The following is a 20,263-nucleotide window of genomic DNA, read 5'->3' as shown; positions in this document are numbered from 1 at the left end:
CAGTATAACAGCTTTCGGATATTTGCTTTAACTCATGCAAAATGACTTTCCTGACACTTTTCGCTCTTTTGTGGAATGTAACAAAAAAATCTATTATAATATAACAGTTTTCTTATGATCACGTTAACGGTTAACCAATAACGATTTATCTTTAAATTTTTATATTTCAAAAAATATTATTTCAATAAATATTATTACAGTTTCCGGATTTTAAGACTATGTTACAATATGACTCTCATTTGAATCTATTTGCATTATATTTTGTATTTAAAATATATATATATATATTGTAATGTATAACGGTACAACAATATCTGCCAGATGATATATGTAACTGTTATAAAAAGAATCCTTCATTTGACTCTTTGTTGACTCAAGTTCATATATTTTTTTAAATCAAAATTTATTAATGTTTCGTAGCGCAGAGGTTAGCATGTCCGCCTATGGCGCTGAACGCCTGGGTTCGAATCCTGGCGTGACCATCAGAAAAATTTTTAGCGGTGGTTTTCCCCTCCTAATGCTGGCCACATTTGTGAGGTACTAGCAAGTAAAACTTCTGTTCAAAGAGATGTCGCATTGCAGCACTCCGTTCGGACTCGGAGGAGGAGGCCCCTTATCATTAAGCTGTAAAATTACTGTAACATTACCATTCCCTGGTACTTTTTTCGTTCCCCTTATATTTAAATGCGTTATGCGTTAACGTTCTAATTGAAGATTATGCACATTGTAAGAATTTAAATGCTTCAGCAATAGTAAAACGGACAGACAGACATTTGTGCATGGACAAAAAATGGCGTAACAATTTCTTATATGATGTCGTTTCTTTATTATTTCCAGATGTTGCCGACACAAGAATGAGCTAAGTATGCCAGCTATGCTTACCCTAACATATAAAATGCAAAAGCTAAAAAAAAGAGTTTTAAAGCAAAATCTACCGGAACATTTTCCATCATCTTCCGTTTAGTTTTTGAAAGGCACATCCATTCATCATAGACCCAATGGAGCGATACCGGAACAGCAGAACACACGGCAAATCAGCTTTTGTTGCTGCTGCTGTTGTTGTACTGACATCCGTTTTTATGGAAGCAAAAATGAATGGATGGCTTGCTGTTCCTCATTCTCATATTTCTTTTTTTTCTCTCTCTCCAGTACATTGGCATTTTTCGTGTCACTTTGATTTTTTGACTGACGGGGTCGTCTTTGCTGTTTTGATACTCACCTTAAATTTAAGTGCATCCTTATCATAAGGATTTGCCATGCTATCGACAAGAGCCTTTGCCTTGCATATGGGCGCTGCTAACGAGATGCGATCATCCGTGGAAATGGAACTTTGCGGACTGCCTGGACGTACTAGAGCCTGAGTGCCTGCAAGTGAATGTGAGAATAATTAAATGTATGAAATGAAGCCGAAAATACGACAACAAAGGAAGTGGGGGCCGATATTAAAACAAAGGGATGGATGGATGTGGAAGCAAGCATTTGCTTGCCACTGTGTTGGCACAAGTGGTTCTCTGGGGAGTACGATGACAGGATTGTCGAAAAACTTTGCTTAAGAAATATTTTAAGTATTTTTAATTAATTTTTTGGTTCTTCTCGAATGTTTGTTGTTTGTTGTAGTATTATTACTATTTGTTAATGTTGTTGTTGTTGTTGTTGTTGTTGGTGGTGCTGGCTAGAGCTCACTGTCTTTTGGCGACTTTGGGAAAAATAAATTTTCATCAATTTTCCAAAGCAGCACACAAACAAAGTTTGGCAGTCGCTCGCCTTTGTGGCAATGCCTTGCTTAATTTCCAAAGCTATGGATGGTCTTGCTGTTCTTGTTCTACTTCTTGGTTGTATTTTGTTTTTTTGGACCATGATTATACAAAGAAAATACTTGAAGGAATACTTTGCTAGTAGTGTTTGTTGTTGCTGCTGTAGTTGTTCATTAATAGAGTTTCCTGCAAAAAGAGAGCACATGAAATTCTTTTTCCTTTCCCCCCCCCCCCCCCAACTTATAGTATGCTGTCTTCAATAGCATATCTCAATTCAAGTATTATCGTATTCCAGGCCATGCAAAGCAAGCTTCACCCCCTTTTTCGACTAGTAAACAAGTTTTTTGACTTGCTGCAGGACTGTTTTAAGGCAGGACACACCAAAAGACACAAAGCCATGGTTTGATATAGCAGAGGTGGTGGAACACAAAACTCCATACAGTTGTGCATTAGCATGTTAAGAAAAGGACGTATGCTCTTGCTGTCGTAGATGCAAGGGTGTCCAGCACAGGAGTTTTATACGTTTGCAAGGGGAAAGTAAAAAATTTAAAAAAATTTCCCATAAAAAAATTCCTTTTTTTATCAAATTTTGATAAAATAATGAAAATTTTTAAACCCATCCCCATAAGAAGACAGCGAAATGTCCTTTTCGGACCCTACAAAGTATATATATTTCAGATCGTTGTAAAATTCTAAGACGATTTAACGATGCTCGTATGTCCCTCATTTGTAATCACGCTACAGTCTTTAAAAATAAAGAAATTGAGTTGAAATTTTGCCCAGACTCGTATTTCTTCTATATGCAGGTTAAGTTTTTGAATGGGCCATACCGGGCTAAATTTGGATATAGCTGCCATATAGACCGAACTGGCGATTTAGGGTATTTAGCCTTTAACAAGCGGATTTATTACCTAATATCGGATATGCGCCTTGTATGGGTCCAAAACCTTAAATCGAGAAATCGGTCTATATGGTAGCTATAGCCAAATCTAAACCGATCTGGGCCAAATTGCCGAAGGATATCGAGGGACCTAACACAACTCGCTGTTCCAAATTCCAGCAAAATCGGATAATAAATGTGGCTTTTATGGGCCTACGTCCCTAAATCGGCGGATCGGTCTGTATGGGGGCTATATCAAGATATAGTCCGATATAGCTCATCTTCGAACTTAACTTGCTTATGAAGAAAAGAAGAATCGGTGCAAAGTTTCAGCGCAGTATCTCTATTTGTAAACACTGTGGCGTGATTTCAACAGACAGACGGACGGACATGGCATTTTAAGTCGATCTAACCATGTCCGTCCGTCCGTCTGTCTGTCTGTCGAAAGCACGCTAACTTTCGAAGGAGTAAAGCCGCTTGAAATTTTGCACAAATAATTTCTATTAGTGTAGGTCGGTTGGTATTGTAAATGGGCCAAATCGGTCCATGTTTTGATATAGCTCCCATATAAACCGATCTTGGGTCTTGACTTCTTGAGCCTCTAGAGGACGCAATTCTTATCCGATTTTATTGAAATTTTGCACTTAGTGCTTCGGTATCACTTCCAACTACTACGCTAAGTATGGTTTACATCGGTTCATGTTTTGATATAGCTGCCATATAAACCGATCTTGGGTCTTGACTTCTTGAGCCTCTAGAGGGCGCAATACTCGTCCGATTTTATTGAAATTTTGCACGTATTATTTTGGTAGCACTTCAAACAACTACGCTAAGTATGGTTTAAATCGGTCCATGTTCTGATATAGCTGCCATATAAACCGATCTTGGGTCTTGACTTTTTGAGCCTCTAGAGGGCGCAATTCTCATCCGATTTGGCTGAAATTTTGTACAACGGGTTCTCTCATGACCTTCAACATAAGTGTCTAATTTGGTCTGAATCGATCAATAGCTTGATACAGCTCCCATATAAACCTATCTCCCGATTTTACTTCTTGAGTCCCTACAAGGCGCAATTCTTATCCGAATGAACTGAAATATTACACAATGGTCCGAATCGGACTATAACTTGATATAGCTCCAATAGCATAACAGTTCTTATTTAATATTCTATGTTTGTCTAAAAAGAGATACCGCGCATAGAACTCGACAAATGCGATCAATAGTGGAGGGTATATAAGATTCGGCCCGGCCGAACTTAGCACGCTCTTACTTGTTTTTTTTCTAATTTTATGTAAAAATAAAAATTGTATTAAAAAGTAAAATTTTGTCAACATTTCTATTTTTATAAAAATAAATTATTGAAACATATTTTAAATTTTTTAAATAAATTAAATTTTGACATAATTTTCAAAAAAAAATATTTTTTTTAACCACTGTACCAACACTGCCACCTCATGCCACTTGCTATCTCAAAGACTGCTACCCATAAGTGTGGACATGTAGAATTGTTTTTTAAAAGCTTTTCGGCTACAGTTCCTCGTCACACTCTCACAAAAGAGAGGGTAGCAGCAAAGAGGGGCAATAAGAGTTGGCATCAGCATGCAAAGGCGGCTTTAACATTCCGGAAGCATATTAAAAATTCATTAAGTTTTCAAAATTTCCACAGTTTTAACCAAAAAACCACTTAAATCCAACTAACGAAAAACAACTGTAGCAGCAGCAGCTATAGCTACAACTACGACAGTAACATGAACAAAACTCACTGCCACACTTCTTATGACAGACAAGCCCAGCCACATCCTGCTGTAGACTTAAATGTTGTTGTGGACTTGTGCACTCATCAACAAAACACTGGTTTTGGTAGATATGCTAATAAAAACAACAACAACCACAACAGCAGCAACAGCCAACACATCAACCAAATTGGCAATAAAACACCAAAACAGTATTAGAATCACTTGAAGGAGAAGAAGAAAAGCTGTATCCCATATCCTCTGGTATATTAGAATCCGTTCATTTATCCATTGAACACCAACAACTACCCTAGTCCGCCACCACCCCCCCCTTTTGACGGCCAGCCCGCCAACTAACCAGTCATCCTTCTATGACGATTGTGCTTTTGGTAATAGACTAAGCTGATGATATGCCTTGGAAGTAGAAACCAAATGCATTTTCAACCAAGCAGCGAGAGATAACAAAGGGAAAGCCAGTGAAAGAGAGAGCGAGAGAGAGAGAGATAGATATACACTTAAGAACTCTATGCATGGCTTATTTGGACAACAACGCAACACTTTGGCAATATATGCAGAAAACTACAACATTGTGAATATAAACTGCTACAACTACGTTTACTTACTTGAACCGGAAGCACTGGGTAAACTTTCCACCGAACTCGCTGAATATGCAAAGGCCTGATCGCTCATACTGCCCCGGTCCGTATTATCTTGGGAATTGCTGAAATCCCTTGAAGTATCCTTTGTGGCAACAAAGTTTCGCACTCCATTCTCATTAAATGTGCCAATTTCCTTTTGTGAGTTTCGCATTTCGTTGGTCTGGGAACGGGGTGAATCAGAGCCATCAACATAGCCATCACCAGCAGTAACAACAACAACGTTAGCCACATAGCCATCCATCCATCCAACCATCCATTCGAGTATGTATGGATAAAAGCGAAAGGCATCACATTGCATCACAATTCCAGAAGTTGGTAGTTGGAATTTGTGATGTGGATTTTTAAAGTTGTTCGTTGTGCCATCGGACGATCCAATGATGATGATGGTTATTCCATGAGGAAAAGTTTTCATAGAGAAATACCAAAACAAGGCAGCGGGCAGTAGTATTCCATTCCATTCCATACATCAGCCAGCCAGTTAACCATTCCAAATCATTCAATATTCAGCATACACATATTCATGGAGATGATGTACATCACCACCATGGCAAAAAGTATATAAAACAACACAGTAGGCATTGAGTCAATTATTGTTCCATGGCCATGGATGATGTATCCATAACATAAGGCATGACCATCATCGCCATCCATATTCATGGGGCAAAAAGAAGCATCAACAACAGCAGCAGCAGCAGAAACATCAGATTATTGAAGACAAACATGAAAATAAAAAGAAAAAACAAGAAAACACATCAATTCCATTTCATGTCTTTGCATTGTTTAACGCCTTGAGAAAGAAGAAAATAATTTTAAAGTTTGCAAAAGCACCGCTCGCCATAGTCTAAGCATTTTAATTAAATCACAAAGTTTTTCAAATAATCCCAGACCTAGGGGAGTTTTAAATGGTTATGCTTAGTTACGAAATAAAGTTACTTTAAGCAAAATTAAAACAAATTTTATTTTAATTTAGTAAATCTAAAACCTTGAAATTTCAAATCGTTAATTGCTGGTTTAAGGTAGTGTTTCGAAGGGTTTCAAATATGTGGCATACTTTCAGGGGTTGTCAAAAAACAGGAAAATTTATGACTTGTGATAACATAAAAATTATAACAATTCTCAAAACAATTCTCAAAACAGTAAAGCAAAATACTTTGAAAAAGTCTAGCTTAGCACCAACATGACATTCCATAACGATATTGCAATGTTTGTCCTTCCATCTGCCGAAAGTATGCTATCTTGCGAACTAATAAAATTATCCATAATTTTTATACCCACCACCGAAGGAAGTTTTCAACACATCGAAATATCCATTTCCAACCCTATAAAGTAAATATATTCTTGATCAGCGTAAAAATCTAAGACGATCTAGACATGTCCGTCCGTCTGTCTATCTGTCTGTTGAAACAAAACTACAGTCTTTAAAAATAGAGATACTGAGCTGAAAATTTGCACAGATTCTTTTTTTTGTCCATAAGCAGGTTAAGTTCGAAGATGGGCTATATCGGACTATATCTTCATATAGGCCCCATATAGACCGATTCGCCATAAAAGCCACATTTATAATCCGATTTTGCTGAAATTTGGGACAGTGAGTTGTGTTAGGCCCTTCGACATCCTCTTCAATTTGGCCCAGATCGGCGCAGATTTGGACATAGCTGCCATATAGACCGATCCGCCGATTTAGGGTCTTAGGCCCATAAAAACCACATTTATTATCCGATTTTGCTGAAATTTGGGACAGTGAATTGTGTTAGGCCCTTCGATATCCTTCTTCAATTTGGCCCAAATCGGTCTAGATTTGGACATAGCTGTCATATAGACCGATACGCCGATTTAGGGGCTTAGGCCCATAAAAACCACATTTATTATCCGATTTTGCTGAAATTTGGGACAGTGAGTTGTGTTAGGCCCTTCGGCATCCTTTGTTAATTTGGCCCAGATCGGTCCAGATTTGGATATAGCTGCCATATAGACCGATCTCTCGATTTAGGGTCTTGCGCCCATAAATGGCGCATATATTTGGGCCCATAAAGGCGCATATTTGCCCAATTTTCTGTTTCTAACATGGTAGGACATGAAAATGGACTTAATCGAACAATATCTTTTTATAGCCCCCATACAGACCGATCTCCCGACTTAAGGTTTAAAGCCCATAGAAGCCGCATTTATCGCCCGATTGACGCGAAATTTGGCACAGTGAGATGCCTTAAGACCCTCGACATTCTTCTGTTATACGGTAGGTAGTAATAGACCCCTACACATTTTTTCCCAATGTGCTATTGATGGGATCATATTTGGATATAGTTGCTATATATACCGACTACCCAATTTAAAGAATTGACCTTACATAAGACCAATTTATTACCCCATTTAGCTGAACTTGGAACAGTGAGTTGCGTAAGGTATGGCCTAGACCACATTTTGCTGCTACGATTTCATAAACGGTGTTTTTTTATCGGAGCTGGGTAGGCCACCGTGGCGCAGAGTTAAGCATGTCCGTCTATAAAGCCGATCGCCTGGGTTCAAAACCCGGCACGAAAATCAGAAAAATTTTCGGCGGTGGTTATCCTTTTACTAATGCTGGCTACATTTATGAGATATCCTGCCATGTAAAAACTTCTCCCGAAAGAGGAGTCTCACTGCGGCACGCCGTTCGCACTCGGCATAAAAAAGGAGGCCCCTTATCATTAAGCTTGAACAATAATCAGACTGCACTCGTTGATATGAGAGAAGTATCCCCAGTTCCTTAACCTGAGCTGGTGAGTATTCAAAGCTATGGTCTTAACAGTATTCAATCTCGAACCCCGGAAGATGGGATGACAGGAGCTTAGTCACTTTTGGCGACGTAACTGTGATTGACTCGAAGAGATGCGCCAAAATGTTTAACCCCCTATTAATTGAGCTTCCCAAAAGTGACAAGGCTAGGAGGAGGTCTATTCCTCGTATCTGTGGTTTCCGAGCCAATGGATGGCCATCACAATTTACCGTGGACGAAGTTAGAAAGGTCATCCGTGGCGTCAAGTCATCCAAGTCGTTGGGCCCATCAGACTATTTTAATTTTAATTACCACAAATACAAAGCCCAGAGTGGTGGACAACTTGTAAGCCCCACCAATTTCACCTCTGCTTTAATATTGCCACTACTCCTGAAAGTATGCACCATAATTTTTCCGTAAATGAGCACTTTTGTTTGCAATTTTAATATGATTATGTATTTTAACTTTAGACCTTTTCAAAACTTAACTATTTCTTAATCAAAAGTGTAGAATTTTTCAACTCTAACTTTAATTCCCTTCAAATAAAAATTCTGCGTTTTATTGTTCTTTAATCAAACTTAAGTCAATAGTAGTGGACAACTTGTTAGCCCGGCTATTTTCACCTCTGCTTTAATATTGCAACTACTCCTGAAAGTATGCACCATAATTTTTTTCACCTTTTAACATTGTAAATTTAATATGATTACGTATTTTAAATTTAAACCTTTTTAAATTTTATTATTTCTTATTCAATAGAATAGAATTTTTCATTTCTAGCTTTAATTCGCTTCAACATAAAAATGCTGCGTTTTATTGTTCTTTAATCAAACTTAAGTCAATAGTAGTTGATTTTTTTTTCATCTTCCCGGTACAAATGGTACTTACATGATGTATGGTTGCCTTCTGGCTAATTGTATTTGATTTTGTTGCAATTGCTCCATTCTTTTTAACCTTCGCCGCTAAACTGGGAGGCAAGGCACGTGGTGCTCCAATCCCAATGTCTTCATAATCGGACGAAGGACTTGGTGACAGAGACGGTGAATTGCCAAGGCCACCACTCAGAGTACGATAACGAGCCGTGCAATTATTGGTACTAATCTGTGAACGAAAAAGGAAATGCAGAAAGTGAGTGAGAAATGAAAGAAGAAATTGAAATGCAGTGTATGGCCATAATACAAGACAATGAGGATGAGGCAAAGTAGGTAATGGAAATGATAGGACTGCGAATGAGTAAAGCTCATGCACTTCATAAGGATGCGGTTAATTGCTAGTTTATGGTGTGAGTACGTCGGTTGACTGTACTGGAGGTCAAGCAAATCAAATTAAAACTCATTGTGTCTGTTCACATTCACATTAAAACGCAATTAAATTCAAACCCAAAACGTGACTTTATTGCCAAAGTGTATGTGGTCGTGATAGCGAGAGGATGGATAGCATGGCCTGGCCAGCCAGCCATTCGCCGAATATCCCCAAGGAACCCAAAGGAGATATTCTATGCGGTGACTTGCGGTGTATTTGGAGTTTCAACTCTTATGACCATGGTCTTTGGTATTGCTTTGTTGATTTCTTGGGGCTAAAAATGTGCGAGGAGGGGGGATTTTATTATCACAAAGCTTCTAAACACAATTTGCTTTCGGCAAATGGCAACAATTTGGTACAAAAATAAACATTGCTACCAAATCGAAATTCAAGCAGACTTAAGTGAAAACAAATGTCCTTGGAATGGATTTCAAAAAAAGAGATGCCGTTTGAGGTTTTGAATTTCACTCAGTTCATTTCAGCCGTGAAGTAGGCTACATAAAAAATATTTTCCATGCAAATTTAAATTTAAAGAATTAAATAATCTAAAGCAAAATAAAATAAAGCAAAAAAATCAAATAAAAAATTTAAATTGAATAAAATAAATTGAATTTAACAAATTATACAGAAAAAATTAAAAAAAATTAAAATTACAAATTTTCAAAAAGAAAAAAAAATTAAAATTACAAATTTTCGTAATTTTGTTGTATTGTATCGGCTATAGGTCCATTAAAACACAAATATTTAAGGTTTTTTTCTTTTATTTTTCTCCAATATTTCGGTAGACTCCGTCTACCATTTTCAAGGCTAGTTGTATTTAAATAAAAAAACAGAAAAACACAAATTTTAGTAAAAACGAATCACACAATAAAAACAGAAAAACAATAATTTTTAAGAAACTTTAATTCCTATTACATTTAATGAGTTGTTACACGAACTATTGTCTGTTGGCAACTAAATGTTCTCTTCTGCTGTGCTTGTTGACTGTGTGGCGGTATACCTTCGCGCAGCTTTCTATATCTTTCTTGAAATTCATTCTCTCGTCAGGCGGTAAGTCGATGATATGCAACATCTCGAGAGTGAATCTTCGTCTGTAATTGTTCTCTTGAGCTAAGATGTCCACATCGTTGAGGTTTGGCTTATGACCAGTCAATGCACAGTGGGCTGCTAGTGCAGTTTTCTGCTCGATTGGTCTATTATTGGCTTTTTGGTCAGATTTATGTGCAGATAACCTAGTTTTCAATTTCGTCATGGTAGTGCCAATATATGCCATCGGGCATATATTGGACTTGTCGCCGTTGCATCTAATTTTATATACCACGTTTGATTTCTCCTCATTTTTAATTTTACATTTTGTCTTGCTGAATAATTCATTCACAGTTTTGCCTGTTTTTAATGCGAGATGGTATTTGTCCTTGTCGTATAGATTTGATTTGCCAAATCTTTCGGAGAATCCTTGTATGTATGTTAGCGATTTATAAATTTTTCCTTTTGTAGGCTGCTCTCCGTCTATGATTTTTCCAAGACGTTCCTTGGCCTTGCCTAATAGTGAATTAATTGTCCAATTAGGGAAGTCGTTGGCTCTAAGAATTGCCTTTATTTTCCTCTCATTGTCAGGATGAAAGTCTGGATCACTAATGCTAAATACTCTTCTTATAAAATTCGTTGCTGTGTTTGTTATTACTCTCTTGTGGTGTTTAGAGTAAAAATTGATTAATCTTCCGGAAGCCGTCGATTTTTGATACCAATCTATTTTTAGCTGGTTGCCATGTCTATAAACTACCGAGTCCAAATAAGGTAGTTTGCCATCATATTCTTCTTCCTTCGTAAATTGGATGTAGTTGTTGAAGGAGTTCAGAGTCTTCAGCGTCTCTGCCACGTCTGATTTCTTCAAAATCGCGAAAATGTCGTCTACATATTTTGTCAATATCTTAGGTTTTCTTATTTTGTCAAATGTGTTATTGAGAAGTTCCTCCATTACGATGTCAGCAATAATGGGTGAAGCGGGTGATCCCATTGGCATTCCTCTAAGCTGTTCATACAACTTGTCATCGTATTTAAAATATCTGCTGTCCTTAATGCAGAATGTTAGAATTTCCTTGAAAATTTCCCTTGGAATATTGGTATATTTTTCAATCTCGTCCCATTTATTCTCAATTGTCTGGAGTGCTAAATTTATTGGAATACTTGGGAACAAGGACACCACGTCAAAAGATACTAAAACTTCGTCATTTTCTATGGTCATGTTCTTTATCTTAGCTTTAAAGTCCACTGCGTCTTTCACATTATATTTGGAATCCTTGGTGATATTTTTCAAAATATTCACTATGTACCTACATAGATGATAGGACGGCGCGTTTATTGATGAACATATTGGTCTCAACGGTGTACCTTCTTTATGGATCTTTGGGAGTCCATATATTCGAGGGGCCAATGCGGTCTTGCTGGTCAATTTATTCTTCTCCTGGATGCTGATACCTTCAAAAGAAGGTACACCGTTGAGACCAATATGTTCATCAATAAACGCGCCGTCCTATCATCTATGTAGGTACATAGTGAATATTTTGAAAAATATCACCAAGGATTCCAAATATAATGTGAAAGACGCAGTGGACTTTAAAGCTAAGATAAAGAACATGACCATAGAAAATGACGAAGTTTTAGTATCTTTTGACGTGGTGTCCTTGTTCCCAAGTATTCCAATAAATTTAGCACTCCAGACAATTGAGAATAAATGGGACGAGATTGAAAAATATACCAATATTCCAAGGGAAATTTTCAAGGAAATTCTAACATTCTGCATTAAGGACAGCAGATATTTTAAATACGATGACAAGTTGTATGAACAGCTTAGAGGAATGCCAATGGGATCACCCGCTTCACCCATTATTGCTGACATCGTAATGGAGGAACTTCTCAATAACACATTTGACAAAATAAGAAAACCTAAGATATTGACAAAATATGTAGACGACATTTTCGCGATTTTGAAGAAATCAGACGTGGCAGAGACGCTGAAGACTCTGAACTCCTTCAACAACTACATCCAATTTACGAAGGAAGAAGAATATGATGGCAAACTACCTTATTTGGACTCGGTAGTTTATAGACATGGCAACCAGCTAAAAATAGATTGGTATCAAAAATCGACGGCTTCCGGAAGATTAATCAATTTTTACTCTAAACACCACAAGAGAGTAATAACAAACACAGCAACGAATTTTATAAGAAGAGTATTTAGCATTAGTGATCCAGACTTTCATCCTGACAATGAGAGGAAAATAAAGGCAATTCTTAGAGCCAACGACTTCCCTAATTGGACAATTAATTCACTATTAGGCAAGGCCAAGGAACGTCTTGGAAAAATCATAGACGGAGAGCAGCCTACAAAAGGAAAAATTTATAAATCGCTAACATACATACAAGGATTCTCCGAAAGATTTGGCAAATCAAATCTATACGACAAGGACAAATACCATCTCGCATTAAAAACAGGCAAAACTGTGAATGAATTATTCAGCAAGACAAAATGTAAAATTAAAAATGAGGAGAAATCAAACGTGGTATATAAAATTAGATGCAACGGCGACAAGTCCAATATATGCCCGATGGCATATATTGGCACTACCATGACGAAATTGAAAACTAGGTTATCTGCACATAAATCTGACCAAAAAGCCAATAATAGACCAATCGAGCAGAAAACTGCACTAGCAGCCCACTGTGCATTGACTGGTCATAAGCCAAACCTCAACGATGTGGACATCTTAGCTCAAGAGAACAATTACAGACGAAGATTCACTCTCGAGATGTTGCATATCATCGACTTACCGCCTGACGAGAGAATGAATTTCAAGAAAGATATAGAAAGCTGCGCGAAGGTATACCGCCACACAGTCAACAAGCACAGCAGAAGAGAACATTTAGTTGCCAACAGACAATAGTTCGTGTAACAACTCATTAAATGTAATAGGAATTAAAGTTTCTTAAAAATTATTGTTTTTCTGTTTTTATTGTGTGATTCGTTTTTACTAAAATTTGTGTTTTTCTGTTTTTTTATTTAAATACAACTAGCCTTGAAAATGGTAGACGGAGTCTACCGAAATATTGGAGAAAAATAAAAGAAAAAAACCTTAAATATTTGTGTTTTAATGGACCTATAGCCGATACAATACAACAAAATTACAAGAATTTTAAACCAGGTCAACAATACCCTAACAGAGTATTACAAATTTTCAAAAAAAAAAAAATTTTTTTTTACCATTTTTTTTTTCATAAATCTACTTAGAATTAAAAATTTTAACAAAACTTCCCCTGAAATTGTCGGGCAACCCTAGGCCTAACGTACCCAAGCAAATACCTACCATTCTACCATCATTCGGTATCGTCAACATAAACATTCACTATGTTCGTTCTTCGTTTATTTCCTTTAGCCGCGGTAGTTTGGCTAAATTTTCTCATTGGGTTTAAAGTGCTGCAGAAGCACAAAAGAAAATACTGCTGCAACAATAAAAGTTTGTTTGCTCAAGTGCACTTTATCAATTTCAGTGTGGCAAACGATGGGGCCAAAAACGAGAACCTATGTGAATACCAAACTGCTGGGTGGCAGGAAGGCTTGTTGGTGTTGCTGGCCATCAATCGCCATTGAGGGGGAAAATTTTCTTTCTCCAAAAGAAAAATCTTTTGTTTTGTTTAAACGTTGCAGCAACTTTATGCGGACACACACAGACTTTTTAGATTATTTGCACTTGTGCTGCATTAACGCTAACATTTCATCTAATTCTCAAATAAATTGTTTTTAAGAGTTTTTTCTCACAAAAATAACGAAATAAAATGAAACATAAATAAAATCACGCTGACATGACTGGGAACCAGGTGCAAGCGAAATTTGTTTTTTTTTTTTGGGAAGTTTTTTTGGTAGGGAGGATGAATTGGATTTTACACTTACCGACACTGTGCTGAGACGGGAGGTAACACTTTGAAGATCTGATATTGAGCCAGCATAATCACCACTTTCACGGTCGTGTGATCTGAAATAGAAGAGAAAGAAGGAAGATGAAGAAATTTAGATAAAAGTTTATTATTTAAAAAAAAAAGTAAAAAGGCGTTAAGTTCGCCCGGACCTAGGGTATCTATGGAAACCACCTTTCGTTCAAAATTCAGTGAAAAATTCATACCTTATGCCCCATAGCAGCCATATCGAAATATGTTCCGATTTGGACCAAATACCTAGAAGTATTTGGAGGAGACCGGAGGCCACCGTATCGCAGAGGTTAGCATGTCCGCCTATGATGCTGAACGCCTGGGTTCGAATCCTGGCAAGACCATCAGAAAAAATTTTCTGCGGTGGTTATCCCTTCCTAATGGTGGCAACATTTGTGAGGTACTATGACATGTTAAACTTCTCTCCAAAGAGGTGTCGCACTGCGGCACGCCGTTCGGACTCGACTATAAAAAGAAGACTGCACTCTTGATATGTGAGAAGTTTGCCCCTGTTCCTTAGTGGAATGTTCATGGGCAAAATTTGTAAAAATTTTCATTTACTAATAAGTACAAGTCATTGTTCAATTGTGTATAACAAAATATTGATCTTTTTAGTAGTTATTGGGTTGCCCAAAAAGTAATTGCGGATTTTTCATATAGTCGGCGTTGACAAATTTTTTCACAGCTTGTGACTCTGTAATTGCATTCTTTCTTCTGTCAGTTATCAGCTGTTACTTTTAGCTTGCTTTAGAAAAAAAGTGTAAAAAAGTATATTTGATTAAAGTTCATTCTAAGTTTTATTAAAAATGCATTTACTTTCTTTTAAAAAATCCGCAATTACTTTTTGGGCAACCCATATATCTAAAAATTAACCGATCTGAACCATATACGACACGGATGTCGAAAATCCTAACATAAGTCACTGTGTCAAATTTCAGTGAAGACTTAAAATAGAGATATCTGTCTATATGGCAGCTATATTCAAATCTGGAACGATCCGAGCCAAATTGAAGAAAGATTTCGAATGGCTTAACATAACTCACTGTTCGGCGAAATCGGGCAATAAATACGCTTTTTATGGACCCAAAGCCTTAAATCGAGATACCGGTGTATATAGCAGCTATATCCAAATCTGGACCGATCTGGGCCAAATTGAAGAAGGATGTCGAATGGCCTCACACAACTCACTGTCCCAAATTTTGGCAAAATCGGAAAATAAATGCGCCTTTTATGGGCCCAAAGCCTTAAATCGAGAGGCCGGTCTATATGGCAGCTATATCCAAATCTGGACCGATCTGGGCCAAAATGAAGAAGGATGTCGAGGGGCATAACTTAACTCACTGTCCAAATTTCGGCGACATCGGACAATAAATTCGACTTTTATGGGCCCAAAACCTTAAATCGAGAGATGGATCTACATGGAAGCTATAGACCAAATCTAGACTTAGATCTAGACCAAATTGAAGAAGGATGTCGAAGGACCTAACGCAACTCACAGTCCCAAATTTCGGCGACATCGGATAATAAATGCGTCTTTTATGAGACCAAAACCTTGAATCGCGAGATAGGTCTATATGGCAGCTATATTCAAATCTGAACCGATCTGGGCCAAAACGAAGAAGGACGTCGAAGAGCCTAACACAACTCACTATCCCCAATTTCAGCAAAATCGGATAATAAATGTGGCTTTTATGGACCTAAGACCCTAAATCGGAGGATCAGTATATATGACAGCTATATACAAATCTGGACCGATCTGGGCCAAATTGGCGAAGGATGTCGAAGGGCCCAAGACAACTCACAGTCCAAAATTTCATAAATGCGTCTTTTATGGGCCTAAGACTCTAAATCGGAGGATCTGTATATATGGTAGCTATATCCAAATCTGGACCGATCTGGGCCAAATTGGCGAAGGATGTCGAAGGGCCCAAGACAACTCACTGTCCAAAATTTCAGCAAAATCAGATAATAAATGCGCCTCTTATGGGTCCAAGGCCTTAAATCGAGAGATCTGTCTATATGGCAGCTATATCCAAATCTGGACGGATCTGTGCCATATTACAGGAAAATGTCAAGGGGCCCAACACAACTCACTGTCCAAAATTTCGGCGAAATCAGACAATAAATGCGTCAATTATGGGCCCAAAACCAAAATCGGATAATAAATGTGGATTTTATGGGCCTAAGACCCTAAATCGAGAGATCGGTCTGCATGGCAGTTATATCCAAATCTGGACCGATCTGGACTTAATTAACGAAGGATGTCGAAGGGTCTAACACAGCTCTCTGTCCCAAATTTCAGCAAAATCGGATAATAAATGTCGCTTTTATAGGCCTTAAACCCTAAATCGGAGGATCAGTCTATATGGAGCTGTGTCCAAAGCTGGACCGATCTGGACTAAAATAACGAAGGATGTCGAAGGGTCTAACACAACTCGCTGTCCCAAATTTCAGCAAAATCGGATAATAAATGGGCTTTTATGGACCTAAGACCCTAAATCGGTGGATCGGCCTATATGGCAGTTATATTCAAATATGGACCGCTATGGGCCAAATTGAAGAAGGATGTCGAGAGGCTTAACACAACTCACTGTCGCAAATTTCAGCAAAATCGGATAATAAATGTGGCTTTTATTGGCCTAAGACCCTAAATCGGCGGATCGGTCTATATGTGGGCTATATGAAGATATAGTCCGATATAGCCCATCTTCGAACTTAACCTGCTTATGGACAAAAAAAGAATCTGTGGAAAGTTTCAGCTCAATATCTCTATTTTTGAAGAATGTAGCGTGATTTCAACAGACAGACGGATATGTCTAGATCGTCTTAGATTTTTACGCTGATTAAGATATATGAAATGGATATATCGATGTGTTGCAAACAGAATGACAAAATTAATATACCCCCATCCTTCGGTGGTGGGTATAAAAAGTTGAAAAGAAGTGCTTCGACAGATTCTGACCATACTCGGCATGTATGTTAAAAGTCAAAGAAAGAGTCAATGTGCAAATCGGTTTCGAATTGCTCTCTAGAGGCTTAAGAAATAAAATTGGGAGTTTATATGGAGCTATATCAGGTTATGGTCTGATTCAGACCATATTTAAAGGTCATATTGAAGGTCATAGGCAAACTCTAGGAGCTCAAAAAATGCTTTCGGGAGATCTGTTTATATGGGAGCTATGTCGCGTTTAAGATCGATTCAACTCATACTTGGCACGTATGTTAGAGGTTATAGAAAAATCACTGTGCACAATTTCAGCCAAATCACATATGAAATACGCCCTCTAGAGGCTCAAGATGTATTATAGTGATCGGTTTATGATCACTAGATGTCCTTACTACATCTTCATTCTATAGTGGAGGGTATAGAAAGGGAAAGTTTTACTTGGGATTTAGGATTCTAAGTGTAGGTCATATTGCCAGAATACTCCAAAAAACAGAGCCGCCCGAGCCGAGGCTTACCATCTAAACCTTTTATACCCACTTTCATAGGATAAATTAATGTAGTCATTCGGTTTGTAACACCTCGAATGATTGGTCTAAGACCTCATAAAGTTATGTCCCTCCGAGTGTCGAAATCACGATAGCGTTCGAACATTAAGGCTAGCTGCCCAAATTTTACACATATGCTTCTTATTATTGCAGGTCGTTGCGAATGGCAAATTGGCCACATCGGTTAAGATTTGGATATAGCCCCATATAAACCGATCCCCGGTATTGACTTCTTGAGTTCCTAAAGCCCTCCAGTTTCATCCGATTTGCCTGAAACTTGGCAGAAGGACTTTTTTGACATGCAACATCTGTGCCAAGCATTATTGGAATCGATCTATGAACTGATACCACCGCCATATAAAGCGATCCCCGTATTTGATTTTTGAAGCTCCAAGAAGGATACATTTTTATCAGATTTACCTGAAATTTGTCAAAGCGTCTTTTGTTATGAACACCCAACATATGTGTCAAGTATGCTCCGAATACATCTATGAACTGATATAACCCCATTATGAATCGATCCCCAGATTTGACTTCTTGAGCCAATAGGATCCTTAATTTTCACTTAATTTAGCTGAAATTTGTCACAAAGGCTTCTCCGACTTGGGAGCTTTTTGCCAAGTTTAATCTGAATGGGTATAAAAACCACCATTTAAACCAATCCTTAGATTTGGCTTCTTGAGTTGATAAAACCCCAATATAAACCGATTCCTGGATTTGATATCTTGAGCCCTTAGAAGCCTAAATTTTCATTCGATTTGACTGAAATTCGGTACATGAAGTACAAGTATGCCCACTAACACTCCCCCAAATGTAGGTCTTTGGGGATTGCAAAGGGGAAAATATCGCTTCAGTTTTGGATCTATCACTTATATAAATCCATTTCCGGTTTCGACTTCTTGGCCCCCTAGAGACCTGAATTAACATCCGATTTGGCTGAAATTTGGCACATAGATTTTTACATTTCCAGCATTTATGCTAAGTATGCTTCTAATCGGTCTGCAAACAAATATTGCAACATGTCATTAAGGGGGCACAGGGGCAAATTTCTCACATAGCACCGAGTGCTTTCCGATTCAAGTCCAAGCTCAATGATAAGGGGCCTCCTTGTTATAGCTGAATCCAAACGGCGTGCCGCAGAGCGACACCAGAGAAGTTTTACATGGCAAAGTACCTGACAAATGTCGGCAGCATTAGGAGGGGTTAATCACCGCTGAACATTTGTTTCTGATGTTCTCGCCGGGATTCGAGCCCAGGCGTTCAGCGTCATTAGCGGACATGTCAACCTTTGCGCTACGGTGGCCTCCAAATATATAGCCCCCATATAAACCGGTTCCCGGTTTTAACTTCTTGAGCTCCTAGAGCCCTCAATTTTCATCCGTCATCCGTCATATAGGCAGGCGTCATCCAGCAAAGTCTTATCAGTTTTGCAGGAATACCAAACTCGGACATGGCTTGAAATACCTTTGAACGTATAGGGCTGTCAAAAGGGGGCTTTGTAGTCAATAAAGAGATGGTAGGTGTTGATTTGTCCTTTTAGTGTCTTTTCCAGGATTTGGCGCAGCGTAAATATCAGGTCTATGGTGGATTTACCAGCTCCAAAGCCACTTTAAAATGGGAACAATAATTTTGTTGGCTTTAGCCTTTAGTCTGTAGTCTTTCACACGATAGTATATTTTATGCGATTTTATTCCACTGTTGTTGTTGTTGTAGCAGTGTGTTGTACACTGAGTCGGCAGCCCTTGCCGATGAAGGACTTCATCGGGTCAATCCGATACGTACAACCGGCTGCCATGGGATTGTCATGGGATATTCCACTGTAGTTGGCACATACTGTCACATTGCGGAGATGAGCTGATGCATAGGCCTTATCAGCGTGTCGCCTTCGATCTTAAACATTTCAGGCAGCAACCCATCGGCTCCTGCTGCGTTATTGTTTTTCAGCCGGGTTATCGTTCTGACTAGGTGGTGCACATTCTATGCCTTCATTAGAGATTGGTTCTGTGATACACTCATGGAAACCATCATTGGATATCAGCAGCTGGGAAGTGTTCTATACATATCCTTAGCACCCTATCTGTATCAGTTAACAGTTTTCCTTCTTTGTCTCTGCGCAAGAATGTGCCTGTACCACTTGGTATGATGTTTAGCTTTTTGGTAGAGTATTCGACTTAATTTTGGCTTCTGAACATCTCGATTCGCTCAAGCACAATTCTTGCGAAGGAGACTCTCTTCTTTTCTCCCCATACTTTTTAGCCTATTGATCGAAAATTATGAACGATGTTGTTTCCTATGAACTCTTACACCTCTATCAAGTATAGTTCGAATCGTTCCATAATCCCATATAACAGATCTCTCGATTTGCCTTCTTGAGCTTCAATAGGAGGCAAATCCTATACAAAAAAAAATTTCATGAAATAACTTCCGATTAGCTTTTGCCCATTATTTTATTGAAAGTCAATATGCCAAACTTCTCAGAAATAAATTTTTTAAATTTCTCTTTTTTACCCATGACCTGTTTAGGTACCTCAAAAACTAATTTCAGGTTAGACAATAAATCTACACAGCCAGCACATAGATGTTATGTTGCCTTTACAAACAAATTTTCTTAAATTTTATGTCATATAAAAATTAACCTTTTGCCTTAAAATGATTTTCGTTACATGCCAAGACCTGTCCATGACAGATACCACAAAAAAAATTGATTT

General features: G+C 38.1%; 1 protein-coding gene and 1 long non-coding RNA gene across 2 annotated transcripts in view; one reads left to right on the top strand and one right to left on the bottom strand.

Moving 5' to 3' along the window:
* Window positions 1–20,263, bottom strand: part of LOC106092734 (uncharacterized) — a 437,945-nt gene that overhangs the window by 13,542 nt on the left and 404,140 nt on the right. The window contains exons 12-15 of the mRNA XM_059362614.1: window positions 14,029–14,110; window positions 8,667–8,879; window positions 4,991–5,186; window positions 1,220–1,365 (exon numbers count right to left, since the gene is read on the bottom strand). Of these exons, the coding sequence (XP_059218597.1) occupies window positions 1,220–1,365; window positions 4,991–5,186; window positions 8,667–8,879; window positions 14,029–14,110 (637 nt within the window). The remainder of the gene's footprint in view (window positions 1–1,219; window positions 1,366–4,990; window positions 5,187–8,666; window positions 8,880–14,028; window positions 14,111–20,263) is intronic.
* LOC131995034 (uncharacterized) lies at window positions 12,878–13,218 on the top strand. The gene is made up of 2 exons (XR_009397081.1): window positions 12,878–13,046; window positions 13,155–13,218. It is a non-coding gene; the product is annotated as an uncharacterized LOC131995034 (long non-coding RNA).

Source organism: Stomoxys calcitrans, chromosome 2 (genome assembly GCF_963082655.1).
Source record: "Stomoxys calcitrans chromosome 2, idStoCalc2.1, whole genome shotgun sequence".
NCBI classification, from domain to species: Eukaryota; Metazoa; Arthropoda; class Insecta; order Diptera; family Muscidae; genus Stomoxys; species Stomoxys calcitrans.
The sequence above is the reverse complement of the archived record's forward strand: the minus strand, read 5'-3'. Positions and strand labels throughout refer to the sequence as shown.